Here is a 19,762-nt window from a genome sequence, read left to right on the forward strand (position 1 = left end):
TGTAGTTTGTTAAAGGTGCTCTGTAAACTACTGTTCCCTTGCTTCTTTGGGCAGGTGGGGAATGTGCTTTAAAAGTATGGTGTGCATAGAACTCAAGTTTTTCTTTCATAAAGCAAAATGCCAGAAGATGATGAAAATGAGGGTTGGAATTTCTGTATTTTATTCTTAGCAAAACTTAGATGCTTCTAAAGGTGTTGTTGTTGTTTGTTGTTGTTTATTAGATTTAAAGACTGGCACAAGTGTGAACCCATAGTGGTAAAGGCACATAACAAATTAAAATTAACAAGGGATATTGACATAGTCAATGAGCCCAGCTGTGTACATTAAAAGTAAGAAAAGAAATCATGGGTCGCCATCTCGGTGTAAAAGTGACACAAACAAAATCCATAATTTTCCAGTGCCTACACTGCTTCAGTTTTCACTGAAAGAGACAAATTAATCAGATTAAGATAACCAAGAAAAAGAAGAAATACAGGTCAGGGCAGGAAATGAATAGATCATATTTTAATAAATTTAAATCAACATGGTCTGATGAAGTATACTTTTGGGTGCTGAGGGAATTAGCTGAAGAAATTGCAAAGCTATTAGCAATTATCTTTGAGGGCTCCTGGAAGTCAGGTGAAGGGAAGCTAGAGAGAAAAGGAAGGGTCAGGAATTATAGATCAGTTTGTCTTATTTCTGAAAAAGGAAAGTCAGTAAAATAAATTATGAAAAGATGAAAACCAGCTTGTGAGCAGATGGAAGGAAATGGGATGGTTGTTAGTAGCCAAAATGGATTGTTAAACTAGTCATACTAAATAAATCTATGATGAAGATCCATAAGCCCATTAAGCCACATTACTTGCAGTTGTATACAGTACTGGTGAAGTCCTGTTAGCTTCAACAGTTTATGGATTGTGGCCTCTAGTTTTTCTTTCTTTTATGGGACAGCTGGTATGTTGGGTGGATAGTATGTAGTCTAAACTCTTGATTTCATTTCATTAATTCTTTGTATGCACTTGTACAGTATGCTCTTTCATGCAATCTAGAGGATGATGTACAATTGAAAGAAAAATGATCACTTCAGACCAGTGCTATTTTTTAAAATTTATTTTTTTAGGAAAAGAGGTGCCAGAACTCACTATGAACTTCTCCCTTGTTCTCTTATAATGGCAATGGCGCCCACCTGAGAGGTGCCGGAACTCAGTTCCAGTGAGTTCTAGCTGAGAAAAAGCCCTTCTTCCTACTATCTTAGAATGGATGTAGCTCTAAACTGAAAATATTCAGCATTTGCATGTTATATGAAAGACAAAGAGAACTTAAAACCTTAAATATTCTAAAAGGAATTGTTTTTGGCCACCATGGCAAAAGTATATTCCTCCTGGGCTGGGTTACTTTCTGCATGCTAGTACAGTATGTCTGTTTCTGCCCTGGCACCCTTCTCACATTTTTTCCCCTTCTCACCATCATCAACTATGCTTCATACACCATAGGCCATGGCAAAACAGAGGTAGCTCTTGAGGCCCTGCTTAAAGAAACAATATTATAATTCTTTGGGGAAGATGTAGCTAGAGATTAGAAACTGACAGAATTATAACTTAGTACTCATGATACTCCTTGGAAATAACAATTTTTTCTGTTTTTGTGTGTGGCACAGGACACCACCAAATGGGTTGTCATCCTCCAATCACTCAAAGGCAGGAAAAGCATCATTACAGTACTCCAAAATGATCTTTAGAGTTGTCCTTCCCTGAGAGCCAGTTCATTTTTCCTGTCTCCCTTGAAAGGGATCTGATTTTGATGGTTCCCTTGTAGCCTTCTAATCCTGGTTCTGTGTATGTGTTGTGAGTGCAGAGAATTTGGGTACAGTGAGGAATGTGTGTGTGATTACAGACTTAGGGTAAAGTTAACATTTTCTCTCTTAATTCAGAACTCTCTTTGTCTGGGATTTGCCCCTGCCCCTGTACACTGGTGCTGATCTTTCCCTGAGGTATCACCTTCCCCTCGGCATCTGTATATGTTAGATTCCCTTGCTAATTAATTCATAGCTGATTTCCCCTTTACTATATAATTCTTACTTTATCCCTCCCCTATTGATCAGTTCTACAACTAATCATATATACCTTGACCTGATCAACCTCTAAACTCATTCCTTTCAAAATCAGTTGCCATAGTTTATACAAAATTTTCTGAGCTGCTGCTTACTGCCTGTTTAAAATCCTACCTAGCTGAGTCTCAACTTACTGGACCAGTTATGCAGCAACATGACAAAAACATCAAACAAAAGGGCAGCCAAGTCCTCAGCCAAGACCAGAAGGGCAAGCAAAGTAGCTGGCATACTGGACATGGCAGACCTAGAGGAGTAGAGATATGGCATGGCAAATGGCACCTGCCATTTTCTGAGTGCTAACGGAGCAAGTGGAGCTGCAGAATGGCCTGATAGGCCCTGTGGGAATGATGGAGGGCACCAGAGCTGGGCAAAACCCAAACAGCCCCACAGTGGTGGTGGTTTTTGCAGCAGGTCACATTGTCCCAAGAGGGCTAGTATGTCCTGCAGTAGCAGCAGTGGCAGGCACTGTATTGAAATCTTTGAGACCCAGGTATGCTAGAATTTCCTAGACATTTTTTGTGAGATTCAAAGTAGTACAAGTGCCCTGGTACACTATAAATCTGTGCTTGTGGTTCCCCCAACCCAGCAGAGCAGTTTTGGGAGTGAGGGCTTGTTGGGGAAGGAGAAGGGGGAAAGGTTCCATTGTGTGAATGGGCCCTATTCTGTGCGTGCAACAATTTAGAAGGTAGAAGGAAGCCAAGTCAAGCCAAGCACTAGTTCTTAATTACAAATTTATTGTAATATCGAGCTGGAATGGAAAGAGTTTAAGCAGAGGAGCCAAAAGTGATTAGTCCCTAGTCCCTCAGACGAACCAGTGAAGAAACTCTGAAGTCCCATCATTCCGTCTGCTGTAGCCTGATGAAATGTGTGGTGCTAAATGACAGTTAAAGGAGTAACATGATAAAGCTTCTCTCAGTAGTGTGAATGGAAAGGCCTTCCAGTTCCGTCTTTCCCTTTACTGATGGAAAATGCTAAGATATATTTTGGGGGAAAGCTTCACCCCACCCAGAAATGCATTTTGTGCCCTTATGTGTCCCTTCCGGGATTCCCTACCCACCTCCCAATGCTACCACTGTTCAACAGCCACACAGAATGATTCAAAGTACAGAACTTAAGGATGTGTGTTTTCTCTGCTTAGCAAACTTTTATATCAGTACAGTAATGGTGATGGGGTCTTGGCAAGGTGGCATTTATATCTCACAGAACTACTCAGTGCAGAGTGGCAGGAGAAATTAATGAAAAGGGGAATCCAAACCCCATCACAGGTAAAATAGCTGCTGGGATAAAATAGTTCACACTTTCAGATACAGATGCATGTGTGAAAACAGGCAATTGTCACAAGTTCATCAAAAGTTGTGCTCTTGTTTGGCATGTTCATCAGGGATCTGATGTTTTCCTGATCAGCATGTTTAGTGGGATTGTTCAGTACTATTCTTCCTACCAAATCTGCCCCTCTCCCACTTGAACATAACAGCACTGGTGTGAATGTATGGTACACTGGAGTCATTTGCAGAGCTGGAGAAACAACGTGTTTCTATCAATATGGATATCTTGTGTTGACAACCCGGTTTATGCTGACCTAAGCATTCAGACTGACAGCTTAAATCAGGTAACAGAAAGAGAGCCTTTCCATCTCTATTGTAGCCTTTCCATCTCTTCTCAACAGGATAAAGCTTTTGTAAATTAGAGGGGTAATTATTTTGAGAGATTCTACAGAAAAACACAAAGGATTAGATTCTTAATCACTCTCAGTTACAGAAATTGCTATGTACAGGTTTGTGCTGTTGGAACATCTGCAGAATTAGAACTGAATAAAAGCCACTTAGGTATCCCAATGTTTGGAATATTGTGGTTTGTTTTCAAATTACCCTGCCTGCAACTTTGTTTTGATGATCTCCCCTTCCTTTATTTTTCTGGCTAGATTCAGCTTTTGGAATTTCTTCCAGAGCAAGCAGAGTGACCTTTTTATATTTTCAGATTCCCAAAATAGATAGCCTAAAGAACAACTGCACGAGTTTGCTCTAGTTCATTTCAGCAAGGCGGAACCTGCTGAGCACAGATCCATCAAGTGGTGTCAATTCAGACTGTACATTCTGTGCACTGACCTTTTTCACAGAGTGTTTGTTTTGTTTTTCTTTTTTTTGTGTGTGTTTAGTTGATTGCTTGGATCCTTCCTGCTCCAACCATGGTATCTGTGTAAATGGAGAGTGTCTCTGCAGCCCAGGCTGGGGAGGCTTAAATTGTGAACTTCCACGTGCCCAGTGCCCAGACCAGTGTAGTGGGCATGGCACATATCTCTCTGACACAGGCCTCTGTAACTGTGATCCCAACTGGATGGGTCCAGACTGCTCCGTTGGTAAGAAAAACATTTAATTTCTGCAATTTATTTTAGCCTTTTGAAATCTTGATAGTCAATGGTCCTTGACTACTCATTTAAGACAGTACAAATCAGTGGTTCAGCTCAGTAACTCAACTGTTACAGTGACTGCTACACTTCTAAGGTAAGTTCAGACACCTATATTGAAGCTCTCTTAATGATTCTGTTGAGTCTGCTGCTTCTCTCACACGTGAAGGTATAGTATATGACACATATTTTTTCATTCTAATTTTTTCAATGATTAGAGTAATGCAAAGTAATTTTGAAATTTAGTTCTTGCCCCACCATTCTCACTTTATATTTTAAGGGAAAATATTGATTGTGCCCTCCTCACATATCCATATGATCCTTGGTAACTAACATGATTCCATCCTACTTATTCTCACTCCTCAAAAGGTATCTGAATGACAATATAGCTGGCATATATTGCTGACACATAAGGTCAAAATACAAAAGACTTGCACTTCCAATTTATTTCATTTTTGGAGGCTGTATTTTGTAGCATGGTCATGAAGAAGCATCCTGGCATCTAGATGTGGCAGTTCAGAGTACAACCAACATATTGGTGATTTAAAATTGTACTCATTTTCTTAGGTATTAATAGGGGTGAATCTTGGAGCTAGGCTGGTTTACTCAGATGTCTGTAGCATAAATTTCAGTTTTGCCTTCGCAGCAGAATTGCAAAGACTTGAGTAGGTGGTAGCAACCATTTCAGTTCCAAAGGTGTACCCCTTCTGCATATGTTGCCGATGATAGTGCAAATCTGTAGGTCTGCCCTAAATCCAAGATGCTGCCAATTGACCCATGACAATGCTTGGCAATAACCGAATTCCTCTTTTTTTCTCCCCCCAGAAGTGTGCTCTGTAGACTGTGGCACCCATGGTGTCTGCATTGGCGGAGCATGTCGCTGTGAAGAGGGCTGGACGGGGGTAGCCTGTGACCAACGTGTCTGCCATCCCCGCTGCACAGAGCATGGAACTTGTAAAGATGGGAAATGTGAATGCCGAGAGGGCTGGAATGGGGAGCACTGCACCATTGGTAGGCAAACGACAGCCACCGAAACAGGCACATATTGCTTTCTTTTCATAACTTGTAGAAACATAGTTACTATTGTGTATGGCAAAGGGCTGTCCCTTTATAGACTCTTATGCTTCCATTTTTAGTGTTATTGTGGTCTTGGTTTTTTATGCTGACATATGTATTTATGATTTGGTTGAGATGTGGGTTGTTTTATATTTTATAAATAATTATTTTTATAACTGCAGTTTTATAACTGTAGCAGTCATCAATTTATATTGAAAAATATTTAGGTTTTAAGTTTTTATAAACAAACAAGCAAACAAACAAACAAACAACACTAGCTTTATTTCTGAAACCCCAAACGGGAAAATGTGTTTCAAGTCAGTACTAAGTTAAATTGTGTACTGATGTAAACTAGGTTTCCACTAAATGATCTACTATTTATTCTATGTGGGTATTACCTACAAGATGAGATTTTCAACTAAATTTTAGTGTCTGTGTGTGTGTATCTCAACAAATGTCCTTCCTTTTTTCACTTCCTGACCTGATGCTTCCTGCTTATTAAATATTCCATTCAAAACACATCACTACAATACCCATCAAGAGCAGGGGTCAAGTTGAGGGGGAACTGGCTTCCCGTTGTTACAGAAATAGCTCCCTAGCATTTTCATGCGTTGTTCTGTGACAGTGGTCATGGTGTTTGCCTATAGACTGACACAGCATGGGAGGGCCGAGCCAATGCTACAGCATGCTGGTATACCCTTTCCAAACAGCATGCTACTCAGCACAGCTTTGGAATCATGCCGAGTGCCATGACTAACACAATTGCATCTCCACTGTGATATGTCAGCCTAGAAAGTAATAACAAACATAGATCGCTTCAGATGTTTTTGACCATTTTGAATTTTAAACCTAAGTTACTTAATTTATCCATTCAAGATGTATGTTGTGCATGGAAAACCCAGATAGCTGCTGAGAATTTACTTATGTTGTGTACAAAAGTAATACAAGACTGAGCACATCATTATTTGTAAACCTGGAAGAAAAAACTCAATGTGTGCCTGTTTTCTTTTTTCTGTGCCATTTATTTAGATAACGAATACTTTTCAAAATGTCCAGGAGAATTAAAAACAAGCAGATATTCAATATTTCTTTTTTACATTTCTTTGGTGGGTGAATGAAACATTTTTTAAAAGAACAAAATTATAATTGAAATTATGATGGCAACTAGAGACTCTAAAAGGACAGCCCTATTACCAGTGACTTGTTCTTGTTTTAAACCAAAGTTACTTGGATGTGTTTGTCAGAATTTAATTTTATTTTTGTTAAGTGTCTTTTTTTTAAGTCTCTTTGGGTAGCTAAACCTTTTGGGAAACACACTTAAATTAGAAAGAGAAATGAACTCACTCTCTCTCTCTCTCTCTCTCTCTCTCTCTCTCTCTCACTGTGTGTGTGTATATATATATATATATATATATATATATATATATATATATATCCCTACACATATTTAAAGGTGATGCTAGCATACTTATATAGCATACTTCTAACACTGTTTATAAACATTGAATCGATATTCCCAAGCAGATGCAGGCTGGTTTTCTGTTTCTGTTTTTGTTTTGGCCTTATGCACTTCTACAGCAACAGCATCTCTTTTTAATGTGGTTCATTTATTCCTATGGGGTAAATTTCAAGACTAATTTCGGTTTATACGAATGTTGTTGACAATTCAATAATTGTTCCAAAAAGGTTTACCTTATTCCACTAACTTTGTGTTAACGTCTTTATTCTTAAAAACGTCTTCATGTATTTCCTGTAACCTAAGTGTCTTACAGTGCAATCCTATGCATATCTACTCAGAAGTAAGTCAGAATTAATTCAGTGAGACTTACCCTCAGGTAAGTGTGTATAGGACTGCAACCTTGGTTTGATGTTACTGTGCACCCAACAAGATGAATGTATTCAGATTGCTCAGATATGGTTTTTTCTAGATAACACTTCATGCCTATTGGTTAATAGTTCCAACTATAAAGGCTAAACTATTAAGAAAACATTTTACCTTATTTTTCACAAGTGAGAGGGAAAAACAGCCACTTTTGAAGTACTGTCAATGTGCACTGTCACAGACTTTCCAGCAAATAATTTCCAAAGCATTGTCTACAGATTTGAACTTCATTTTTCCAGTGTAAAATATTGATGTGTAAGCACTCCTCTCAAACTTACGATTCATATAAAAACGGTAGCCTTATTATTGGTGAATAGAAAATATACTGAGAATGATGTGGCCTTGTTATGTTTTAGGATTGGAGCTTACAGAATCTTAAAATGTTTACAAAATTAACTTGAACTTTTATCCTTGGGTTTCTATTTTTTTCTATCCCCCCCCCCCAACAACAAATGAATCTCAGCATCTTCACTTCTTCTTTTTACTTCAGTCTTGCCAGGAGTTACATGTACATAGAAGTAGACTTCCCCATAATTTTTCCAATCTGATGGAGAAATGTGATTCTACATCCTGCCCGCCCTCCCCAAATCACCATCCATATTTCCAAAACTTTCCTTGACAGTGTTGGTGCTAGCACTGGGCTTCACAGCAAGGAGGACATTGAGGAATGCTGTCCTAGGTTCCCTCAGGGAATGTAGTTTACTTGGGGGGGGGGGTCCTGGTGTCCAGAATGCAACTGCAGAAGTGTTCTCAATAAAATTAAAGCCCCATCCCTACAGCCCCCAATATTATTACCTCAACTGCCAGATTAATTAGAGTGTAAAGGGTAGGAGATGTAAATGCACATAGTCTGCTGCTTCTGAGGTGGTAGCAAGCTCAGTACAAGCGACGGAGAGGGTTTGGGCTTGACTCATAATGGGCTGAGAATTCTGAAATACAGGAGTTAATTTTAAACACAAACTCTCACCTATTCTGAACGTGGATGCTCACTACAAGTAAAAACAGTACTGTACAACTACTGTAGAACATGCAGTGCAGTAATAATAATATATATGTTGAAAATGATGCATTTTCAATCTTAAGAGGTTAAGTGAATATATATAACTGGAAAAGTGGTAATGCAAAAACCTTATGCGCCATTTAAAAAATGAACTCATGCCACTGATCTTCACTTAAAACAGCCACAGTAGGTGGTGGCCTTATCTCAATGAAGTAGATCCCAGAGATCTTTCTATATGGCATATTGCAACCACTATCCCATTCCTGCACCTGCTAACTCACAGAGAAAAACAGCTCCCTGCAGTGATAATGAAGGTCTGTGGTGTACTTATGAAGTGACTTACAATCATCGGATAAGGTTATAACAAAACCATATAATAGAAATTACAACAGAGCAACAACAAAAAGGAATATGTCAATGGAAAGTGAATTCTTGAACATATTACATGCTAAAAATTTACCATGAGAGTTTGGGTTTTGTTTTGTTTTTTTGTTCTATGATTTGTTTGATGATTTCCATGTGAAAACCAGAGGTTGCCTTTTTTGCTTAGATCATCCACTGCCCAGTTGCTATATATACAGAGCCCCATTAAATGTTTTGTTGCTTTGTTAACCTCCGCTGAGCTAGATTTCAGTCATAAATATGCTGCCTCATTGGACATCTCATGTGAATGGCATTTATTTTCACATGGCAAGAATGATTGTGCAGGAGTGCAGGTAAACATATCCCATAGATCTTACAGAGCAGCAACTTTGTCTCTCGCAGTGGTACTTCAGTGCTGAAGCTGATCATCACATCTGATGATCTTAATGAATTTTTTCAAGGAGGCCAGTGACATTGTGCCCCAGAAGTGTTGAGGGCATCACGCAGCAACACATTTCTACAGAGAAAAAGGGCCACGTAAAGGGTCATAACTAAGAATAGCCCTTAAGTCTGGTATCTTGCTGATGTGTGGGAGCTATTGGTTTGCAAATTATTGTGCCTTAAATTTGGGACTCAGTAAAGCCAAGCCAGATTAATAAGTTTCATGCAACGTGATAGCTATGATGGGAAAAAAAGTTTTTTCTGGATCCAAATAAAAATTTAAACAATGAGAGAACACATTTAAATAGGTTAGGTTTGTAAATGTGTTTTGCAAACCTGTGGGATACTGTTGACCCTTGATATCATTTTTGGTGATGTTAAGGAAAATGGGCAATTTGCCTACCATAAAATAAACAAAATATTAGGGTGGGGTGTGTGTTATACCGTCTATGTTTCTTTCCCACATGAAATAAACAGTACAGATTCTGAGCTAAACATCTGTAGACATGACAAGTAACTAATTACTTTAAACAGCATTTGTTTGAGTCAGTGTGACCCTTAGCACCTTTATGTGCATTACATCAAGAACCATAAGGCTAAAAACATTGATTTTTCACTTTAAAAAATGAAGGGGTGATGAAACACCACATGGGTGAGGACTCTTGGAATACAGAGTTGTAGAAGACCTTACATAGAAGTCCTGTTAATGTTTTTCAGGGCTGCTGCGGTGTGTTTGATCCCACTTTTCAATGAAGAGTTAAACTGAGCTTTACTCACATGTATAATATTTTTTAAAACAGCACAAACTCAGATACATGTAATATTTGGTATTATATTTTATTCAACTGGATATTTCTGTGGCAAAAGCCCATGTAAATGTGCTTTCATTTTTGACCCTATTCCTTGGCATGATAAAATAATAATATTGTACATTAGATTGTGACTATTGGTTGTTGTTGTTCAGTCGTTCAGTCGTGTCCGACTCTTTGTGACCCCATGGACCAGAGCACTATTGGTATTCACCACTAATCTTACTGTGTAGAGCAGTAGATATTGTTTTGATAAGATCACCTTAAAACATTTGTCCTTTTAGGCATCATACAAACATACTGCTTTTTCCAGGCCCAGGGAGCAGAAGGGGTGGAGAGTATTAGGGAAGGGGGAAAGAGTTGCAGCCGATGAAGAATATTGTTTGCATTTCATCTGCCGTTATAGCTACCATAAGTCAGTAATCAACAAGTCTATGCCCAGTAGAACATTGTGTTGCCTTCCAGCACTGCTGGATAGTTTTGTCCCATTAGAATACTCTTTGTGTCAAGGATTTCTTTTTTTCTTACTGATTTCCTTAAAGTAATTACAATAATAGCTTTAAAAAAGCAGAAACAATTTCCGCAAGAGATGGGATAAAATTTGAAGATAACAAAGAGGGAAATGTGCTACCTCTGACAAAAGCAAGCAATTCTGAAAAAGTGCTGGGGAAGAGAGGGTGTCATATTCCTGTAGTTATTTCTAGCCTTTTCAGTCTAATCTATAAGAAAGTGAGAAAAAGGACATGACTAGATAAAGAATACAAATACCACCTTCTGCTTAATCAACAAAGTTTCTACAATAGAGATTTAAATGTCTTCATCCAATGTGTTCAATACTGCATTTTCTTTTGTGCGAGAGAACATATGACATTTGCCTAAATCTATGTTGAAACAAAATTATAATGAAATTAAATCCTAATTGCCAAGCGGTCTTCCCAGGCACACCTGAGTTTAGTAAAAGAAACTGTAGCTTTGCCAGCCAGGTGCAGTGAGTCCGAGGTCTCCGGGGCCGGGGTGCGGGAAGCAACAACAATGGCGTGACCATGTCTTAGGATCAAAATGGCCACAACTTTTTTGTTATGCCTCTCCCCCCGCTCTGGCCTCCATGCGTGGTAAGGCTGTTGATGCTGTGGTGATCCCACTAATAGGTCTTAGTAGCATATTCCTGTGCAAGTTTACTCAGAAATATTTCACATTGTGTTGAATAGAATTTACTCTCAAATAAATCTAGGATTACAGCCTAAGTATCAGTAATTTAGTGGAATTTTAAGTGTGCTTCGTTTTTTGTAGCTTGCATTTACTTGGGTGAGAATTTTGTCCTATCTGCTGGTAGGGTAAAAACATAATTAATTATATCCAGGCTTTATTGAGAATCGACAGTTGCTTGTTGTATGATCTTCTAGGAACAGATAAAACACAATTTCAGTAGAAATATCAATTATCTATCATTTAACTTGGCGCCTCTAGTCATGACTAGAAAATGCCACAGAATGTTGCCATTTATTCCTTCTCTGGGCCACTCTAAAAGGCAATCAGTGTACTTCTCAGCTGTGTACCTTTCAGCTGTGTCATGCAGGACTTCAAAGAGCTGCATCCTGCAGATATTTGTAAATAACTTCCTGACTTAAATCAGAATATTTCTTTCCTATGTCTACATGGGCTATATTGATTTTTCTATTCATTCTGGAATTTTTATGAAGACCCAGAAAGAAAAAGAAAAATGAAATAGGATTGATCAAGCTGCTGATCTAACTTCTGAATGGACAGAACTGCTTTTGCTGTCCTGAAGTGGATTTACTGCACTAGCCAACTGTTAATGTTCCAACAATGTGTTTTCTATGTTATTTTATATCCTGTAGTGTCAAGCACCAGTTTCTGTGAGTGAAGGTATTACATGGTATTGCTGGAGACAAAATAACAGAGATATTTTAACTGCAGAGATAAACTGTGGTGGTAGTTGGGTGCTTACTATCGGAAGTCAAATAAAAAGTAGGGAGCTTCTTAAAAAGAAGAAATCTCAGAGCCACATATGAAAATGATTTGCAGAATTGGTCTGTACATTATTATTTTATTGAGAAAATATAGCATCATACTTTTAATTCTTGAATGAAAAATCCAGAATATTCAGCTAGCTAGTGAGACTGAAATCATGCATTTCCAGATGACAGCAGCTGCGTATTGAAGTTGTATGTATATGGAAATTTGCAAATGATCTGGGTGATACTCTCTTGTAGAGCTCAGATGAAGCACACTCACTGAGGTCAGTGGAACTACTTGTAAGTAAACTTGCAAAGTTCCTTCTTTATCTTTATAAAAAATAAAAGTAAGCAAAAAATTCTTTGTTTCATCATCATCATCATCATCATCATTTATACCCTGCCCATCTGGCTGGGTTTCCCCACCCACTCAGGGCAGCTTCCAACAAAAGATTCAAAATACATTAAAACATCAGTAATTAAAACTTCCCTAAACAGGTCTGCCTTCAGATGTCTTCTAAATGTCATATAGTTGTTTATTTATTTGACATCTGATAGGCTAGACAATGGCATTATTTCCACAGGCATCATGTATGGTTTTATGGAGATGCCTTAGAGTTGTAAACACAAATTCTCAACCAACTTTATCCTCATCAAGACCTAGCATGAAGGTGAAGGGCTGATACTGGTATTGGCACTATCTCAGTATAATTCAATCATTTCTGCTACTGGTTGAATATATTTGAAAAATCACTCTCCTATGACTTATCACTCTTTACACGAAAAATGTAACTGAGCCTCTCAAGTTCTTTATGTACATACTTGAGTGTTGCTAATGTGGGATAAGAAGAAAAAGAGACATTTTACAATTAGATTTACATTGTGGTCTAATATATTACTAGGGATCATAGAATGAAATTGAAGAATGCCCTTGTGAGAGTCTTACTACATGTGACACTGACCATGCCATTTGCGCTTGAGTGCAGATGTGGATTGGGACTGTGGTATGGAGGGTAGGCAGAATTGCACTGATGCAATTCATTATGTGAATCCCATCTCATATTGTTTATCATTTAAAGCCAAATTGCACAATGTGTGATCTAGGCTGTCCCCAGCAATTTAGCAATGATTCCAATAATCACTGTGGCTGAAAAATGTATTGTACGGTTGCAAAAATTCCTGCCAGATTACAGCAACAGTTGCATGTGTAGACTGACTGATTTACAGCATTCTCCGTATAAGAGGTTGCTCCAGATGCAGGACATGCAGCTGGTTTTTCATGATGTGAACTGCTCAGTGGCAGCTGATGTGCAAGAGACAGTCTGTACTTGTCCTCCCCAGCTTGGATGAGGTTTTATGTGATCCCAGTGTTTAATTTGTAAATGGCAATTGTCATGTCACATGTTTTTCTTTCATCAAGACTATTTTCCCCCTTTGGGTTTTCAAACAAGCAAGTTGTTTCTTTTCATTCCTGTTTCAATCCTATCCTATAAGACTCATAGTATTCTAAATCCTGTAAGATTTTCATAGTACTCTAAGAAACTATGTAAATCAAAAGGCACTAGGTTTGCTGTATTGGTAACAGGGAACCATAATTTTGAAAAACTGCCATTCAAGATGCAGGTTTATTGCTTTTCTCCTAATCCCATTATATCTTTATTCTATATTGATGCATTAGCAGTCCAGTGCAGAGTAGCTCAATCAACTTACAAAGAACAAGGGATGTTATTTATGTACAGCAAAGAAGGACAGCATATAGGCATTTTGAGGTAGTTATTCTGCATCAAATTACAGGAGTTAATGGAGGTATTTTTTCATATAATTAAACATTGATTCATTTCTTAATACAAAAATTTGAAATATACAAGCACTGGTAACTTTAGAATATGTTCAATTTTATGTGAGTTCTAAGTCAAAATCACAAAGAAGGTGATTATGTTTTCTTTAGGTATATGTTAAATAACAAAGCTGTTGGTGAATAATATATGTAGCTAAAATTTCAGCTGCATACATTTTAATTTTCTGCAAAAGGTCTACCAAATATCTTGAACATGGTCCCAATTCACCATCCTACCAAAAAAGATAACACCATTAGCATGATAGTGATAGGTCCATTTCAAAGTGCTATTAATACTTTTTTTTAATATGTGAAGGATATTGGAATACAGACAGCCCCCTGTTTAAGCGTGTTCAATATGTGGACCCGGAAGTGACTGGGAAACATCATAAAGATGTCACTGAAATGTCACTAAAAGGGTGGAGCAGGAGTGGAACAGGGTGTCTGCAGTCTTTTTCAATGGGTTTCAGTTATACTCGACCAACACACGCTGTACCTTGGAACATAACCCCTTCATAAACGGGGGGCTCCCTGTATATATAATTAATTAAAAGTATAGAAAGGATAGTCTCATATTTTATCCAGAAAACTGCATTAAAGTAGGGAAGGAGAGAAAATAAGTATCTTACTAGTTTAGTAATAACATTTTACTTAATTCTCTTTCTTTACAAGCTAGTGATTTATTGATCACAAAAGTGGTTCAGCATCAAAATACTGATCTCAAATGGCTTGGAATCTCCCACAAGGAGAGAAATGATGTTATTTTTGCAAATTCAGTTTGTGCAAATACAAAAGGAGTAACTGCCATTGATGATTGTAATTCTCATAAAACCAAAGAAACATCAGTACAGATGACAGAACATTCTTTTGTTTTTACCACTGGGAATAGTGGAAAGTGGCACTTGGTTCTTTCAGCATGCTGCCATCAACTTTTCAGCACATTGTGAATATAAACTAAGCCGACGTCTTTTGCTTTTCCCTTTAATGAAGCAAGGCAGAATGTGTGTTTTTGCTCTTGCAGACCTATTCCCTCTGTGAGGCAATAAAGAAATTAGCATCATAGCACAAAGCTTTATGGCAGCAGCTTGCTTATCATTAAACTTAGAAAGCAGGGTTTAATTTTCTTTTTTTTATTAAAAAAACTGCATTCCTTTGATTTTAAAGTATCACAACACTTTTATTGGTTTTTTTGCATGCCATGTCAAAGTTTATTTCAGGATAATTATTTGTTCCTTTTTAAAATAAAAAATGAAGTACAATATGAGACAGCATTAGGGTTACAGCATTTGATAAGCTGTGCTTCCTGCTTATCTATTTTCAAAGTCTTACAGGTCTGCTTATCATGTGTGGTCAGGCAGCAGTGCAGGACGGGAACTCCCCATCCCCTTGGCTCCAATGAGGGACATGGCCATGGGTTTTCCCAGGCTGGCACAACCCAGTTTGGTCTTCATCCTAGCCAGCTGGAGTGGATTGTAGCCTGCCCTCAAATTGCCAATCGTGGGCAGGCTGCAGTACTGACTCCGCCCTGGGGGTGGACTGGACCAAGCTCACAGGCTTCACTCCAGTCCATTCCTGGGCACATAAACCCGGCCTGTTTCCACCTCTTCATCAGCTCCTCATCTATTTTCAAAGTCTTACAGTAACAGTTCACAGGTAGCATAACAGTAACAAGTCTTGTGTTTTCTGAATGTAATTTCCAAGATTCAGCATTGATTTCTGACTGAACCTCTTGTTTTGCTTTGTTTATATTTGTGTTTTAGAAAGTTAGTAGGTACAGGGAAAACAAATGAAATTTGTCATTGGTTTCTTTGTTCTGATAGGAATTGATAATAAAAGCAAGGAAAAGAAACAAAGTGTGCAAATGTTTAGATCCATTGATTCCTTAACAGACATCATAGAAACAAAATTGCATTTTACTATTGTTTCTCTAGAATCGTTATTAATTGATTCCTTATTGTAATACCAATCCCCACATTTCTGATTATGGCCTGCTCCATAGAGAGCATGCCCTGAGAAACTGATGGAAAAAAATAAAATAAAAGTGTGAAATACATCAATTACAGTGGGAAAATACAGAGTGGGTTGGCATTGGATCAAGGGCATCTATAGTTTAACTAAAATAGCAGTAGTAACTGTTGTTGTTTTTTAAGAAATATGAAGTAGTATATACTGAAGCACTATAAATCTCAAAGAAACAAGGGGGAAAGGCCAGCATGCTGGTTTAAGGTATTTTTGGGCAATCTGGCTGTTGTTGTTGTTGTTGTTGTTGTTGTTGTTGTGTGCTTCCTAGATTAATTCTTTACATATTATGTTTTTAATGCAATAAATGCAGAAATATGAAGGGAAGGGGGAATGCATGCACTTGCTGTTGCATTTCCCCAGCGTTTATTTCCAGTTCTGTTCTGTGTACTATACTGTTCTTAGTGAAAGTAGCTTCTGATCTATGGGTCTAGATAACCGTATATAATGTATAGGAGCTGAATGTAATATTATTAGGGATGGTAGGTGTGCTTTATTGTGCCAAGGACATCAGCAACATACCTGGTTGACGACCTGCAAGAGTTAGGTGCCTGTGCACACAAGGTGCTCCACACAACCAGAAACAGCCTCATTCTCTTTTATGTGGGAGAACTGGGAAGGGGAGCAGAAATGATTTGTGATCACATTCCATATCAGCATTAGATATCCCTTGTGCATATTGGGTTGGAATGGTGCAATTAGAGAAAACACAGCTTTCAGATAACTCTGGTTAAGAGCAAACTGTTTTATTAATTATAAGGAGAAAAATATTTTAAATGTGATAAGTATATATCATTCCTGGATTTGTACACTGACCAGAAAGAGACTATTGGGTCATTACACAGTTGCATAAAATCCTGATTAAGAAGGATTTTCACAACAGACCATAACTGCTTTAAGAAAGCTGTTAAGAAAATCTGCTAATTAAGCATCCAGTTAAAAGTGCATCCAAATATGTGTTTACATACTATATAAATTCTTTTCCACTGATGAATGTACTTTATATTTTTCATTTTCCATTGCAATGCCTCATGGTAAAATTCAGGGTGAAATTCTACAACAGGGTCTAGAACAGGGTTGGCTAACCTGTGCCCCTCCAGATGTTGTTTGTTTATTAAACCACCCATCAACATTTAAATTATGAAACATGTCCAAAAACCACAAGGAATACTAAAAGCAGCAAATAATTCAGCATGAAACAACCGGGAGTCAGCTCAGTAATCTCCAAAGGCTTGGAGGAATAAATATGTCCTTCATATGACATCTGAAGACCAATTGTATGAGGAACAGTTGTACCACCACCAGAAAAAAGTCTCCACAACTGGGACACCATATAAAAGAAAAGTCGGCTCTGAGTCCCCGTTGAATTAAATTTTATAGACAATACCACCAGCAGAAACTCCCCTAAAAATATTAAGGCACAGGTTGACAGATCATGGGAGAGACACAACTTCAAGTTCTCATCTTATACACTGCAGTCAGCACCTTAAATTGGGCCTGTAGTAAATGGGCAGCAAGTGCAGTACTCTGATGCAATTCAGTCTCATGGCAATACTCTTCAGTCTACCAGCAAAGTCCTTCGGGATTCATCTGTGACACTAAAACCATTAATGTAACCTTTGTTGTTGTCGTTCAGTCGTGTCCGACTCTTCGTGACCCCATGAACCAGAGCACGCCATGTAACCTTACCTAACCATGTAATCTTAAGGTAAAGGTAAAGGGACCCCTGACCATCAGGTCCAGTCGTGTCCGACTCTGGGGTTGCGGCGCTCATCTCGCTCTATAGGCCGAGGGAGCCGGCGATTGTCCGCAGACAGCTTCCGGGTCAGAGCAGCGCACGGAAACGCCGTTTACGTTCCCGCTGGAGCGGTCCCTATTTATCTACTTGCACTTTTGGGGTGCTTTCGAACTGCTAGGTGGGCAGGAGCTGGGACCGAACAACGGGAGCTCACCCTGTGGCAGGGATTCGAACTGCCGACCTTCTGATCAGCAAGCCCTAGACTCTGTGGTTTAACCCACAGCGCCACCTGGGTCCCTCCATGTAATCTTACCTAATCATAAATTAAGATAATATCATCCCTCATATACCAAATCCGTCTCTGTGTTCTGCAGGGGGGAGCATCCTGCAAATACCATCTTATCAGGAGCTTCATTCCTCACAATGTCAAAATGGGGCTTTTAGTGTTGTGACTTGCTATATATCAGGCAGGCATCATTTCTATTGTCTTTTTTGCATCTGCTGAACATTTTCCTCTTTCAACAAGCCTTCTAAGTGGATATTTTTATCCCAGCCAGTATCTGTGCTTGGTTTGTAATTGTTTTAACTGTTATTCTATAGGCAACTGTTTTATATATATATATTTATAATATTGCTTTGATCCGCTTCATAGGAAGAGATTAATAAATGAAATAAATAATAATAACCTTAGCTTATACTACTTGCTGGTCTTCCTGCATTCAATATCATCTGAAGCCCCTTTCATTTTGGTGGTTAGTTTGGCATTATTCCAAACATACTTCACAACTCTGTCAAGGCCTCCTTCCTGATACAAATGTTTTATTCCTCTTCAAGTAGCAAGTTGTTGTTCACTATGGATCCAAGAAAGCAAAATGTATTAATTATGTTAAAGGGAGTATTTGTAGGTTGATCTGAGATGGTTGCATGACAATTTATCCCATGGCTGTAGTTGTCTTAAGGAAACTAAGAAGATGAATAAAGGAGACAACAGGTTTTCTACTTTGCTTTGTTCATGAGCTATGAGCACGGCAGCAACCATTCCCTAATGGAGATATGCTGCACTTTGGACAAGCAAGACTACACTACTGATCATTTAATGTGGTTTGGGGGGGGAATAAGTTTTTACAAATAGAAGGAGCCCAAGTCCGTGTGCAAATAGAAGGAGTTTGTACAATGAAGGAGCCCAAATGTAGTAGTCAGTAGAAAGTACATGCAACACGTGGTCCCTGCATATAGTATAGATTAAAGAAAGGGATTAGGAGGGCTTCACAGAAGCTGTTCACACTAAGGATGAGCTTTACAATAAACATTTTACCTGTGACCTTCTGGTATTGGAACCATTTTTCAAGATATCAGCAGTGCAGAAGTGTTGGAAAATAAGTTTTTTTCAAAATATATAGATCCATCATCACTTTTTGTCACAGCTTTGTCACAACTTTGTCCCTCACTGTCCTGGAGCATATCTATGTCTCTCTCTGTCATACTTTAGCTGTAGGATTCCTCAATGAAGGATAATCTGGAGGCCCTGTACCTTAGCAAAGGCGTTGACCTCTCGGCGGCTTCTGCTACCAAGGCCTCCTCCAGAGCGACCTGGAATGTTAGTTCTTTCTTGGTGTAGAGGCGTCGTTGCAGCTTCTCATCCCTAAGGCCACTGACGAGGTGGTCACGAAGCTGCAGAACCAAGCGGCTTGGCAGAGGGAGGTCACAAACCCAGTTATGGTTTCCCTGGGGTCTTGCCGCTTTGCGTAGAAGGCATTTCGACAAGCCACCACCGAGGGCTGCATCGAGAAGTGCCCCTTCAAACATTCCATTATTGTTTTTTTTATATATATATAATAAATTTTTATTGTTTTTCCAAAAAATAACAAATTACAACGAATAATCATATCTAATAGACAATGCAATACTATAGCTCTGCCGAGCTCTGACTCCCCTCCTCCACGTCAACAGGTTTTCTAGTCCAATTTTGTCGCGCAGTTCGTATTACAACCTTATTAGTCTTTGTCAAAGGTTTATTCCAGTCCTACAAGTGTTTTTAAACTTCCTCTGTTCAATCTTAGATACTCCACAAATTTACTCCAATCTCTTTGAAACCTCGAGTCATCCTGGTTTCTGACCCTGCCGGTCAGTTTTGCCAGTTCAGCATAT

General features: G+C 38.6%; 1 protein-coding gene across 2 annotated transcripts in view; it reads left to right on the forward strand.

The window, feature by feature from the left end:
* The window catches only part of LOC117041261 (teneurin-2), a 479,562-nt gene that overhangs the window by 367,716 nt on the left and 92,084 nt on the right, over positions 1-19,762 (forward strand). For both annotated transcript variants that reach the window (XM_033139834.1, XM_033139833.1), the window contains exons 12-13: positions 4,245-4,445; positions 5,319-5,531. In XM_033139834.1, the coding sequence (XP_032995725.1) occupies positions 4,245-4,445; positions 5,319-5,531 (414 nt within the window). The remainder of the gene's footprint in view (positions 1-4,244; positions 4,446-5,318; positions 5,532-19,762) is intronic.

Source organism: Lacerta agilis, chromosome 2 (genome assembly GCF_009819535.1).
Source record: "Lacerta agilis isolate rLacAgi1 chromosome 2, rLacAgi1.pri, whole genome shotgun sequence".
In the NCBI taxonomy this organism is placed as follows: domain Eukaryota; kingdom Metazoa; phylum Chordata; class Lepidosauria; order Squamata; family Lacertidae; genus Lacerta; species Lacerta agilis.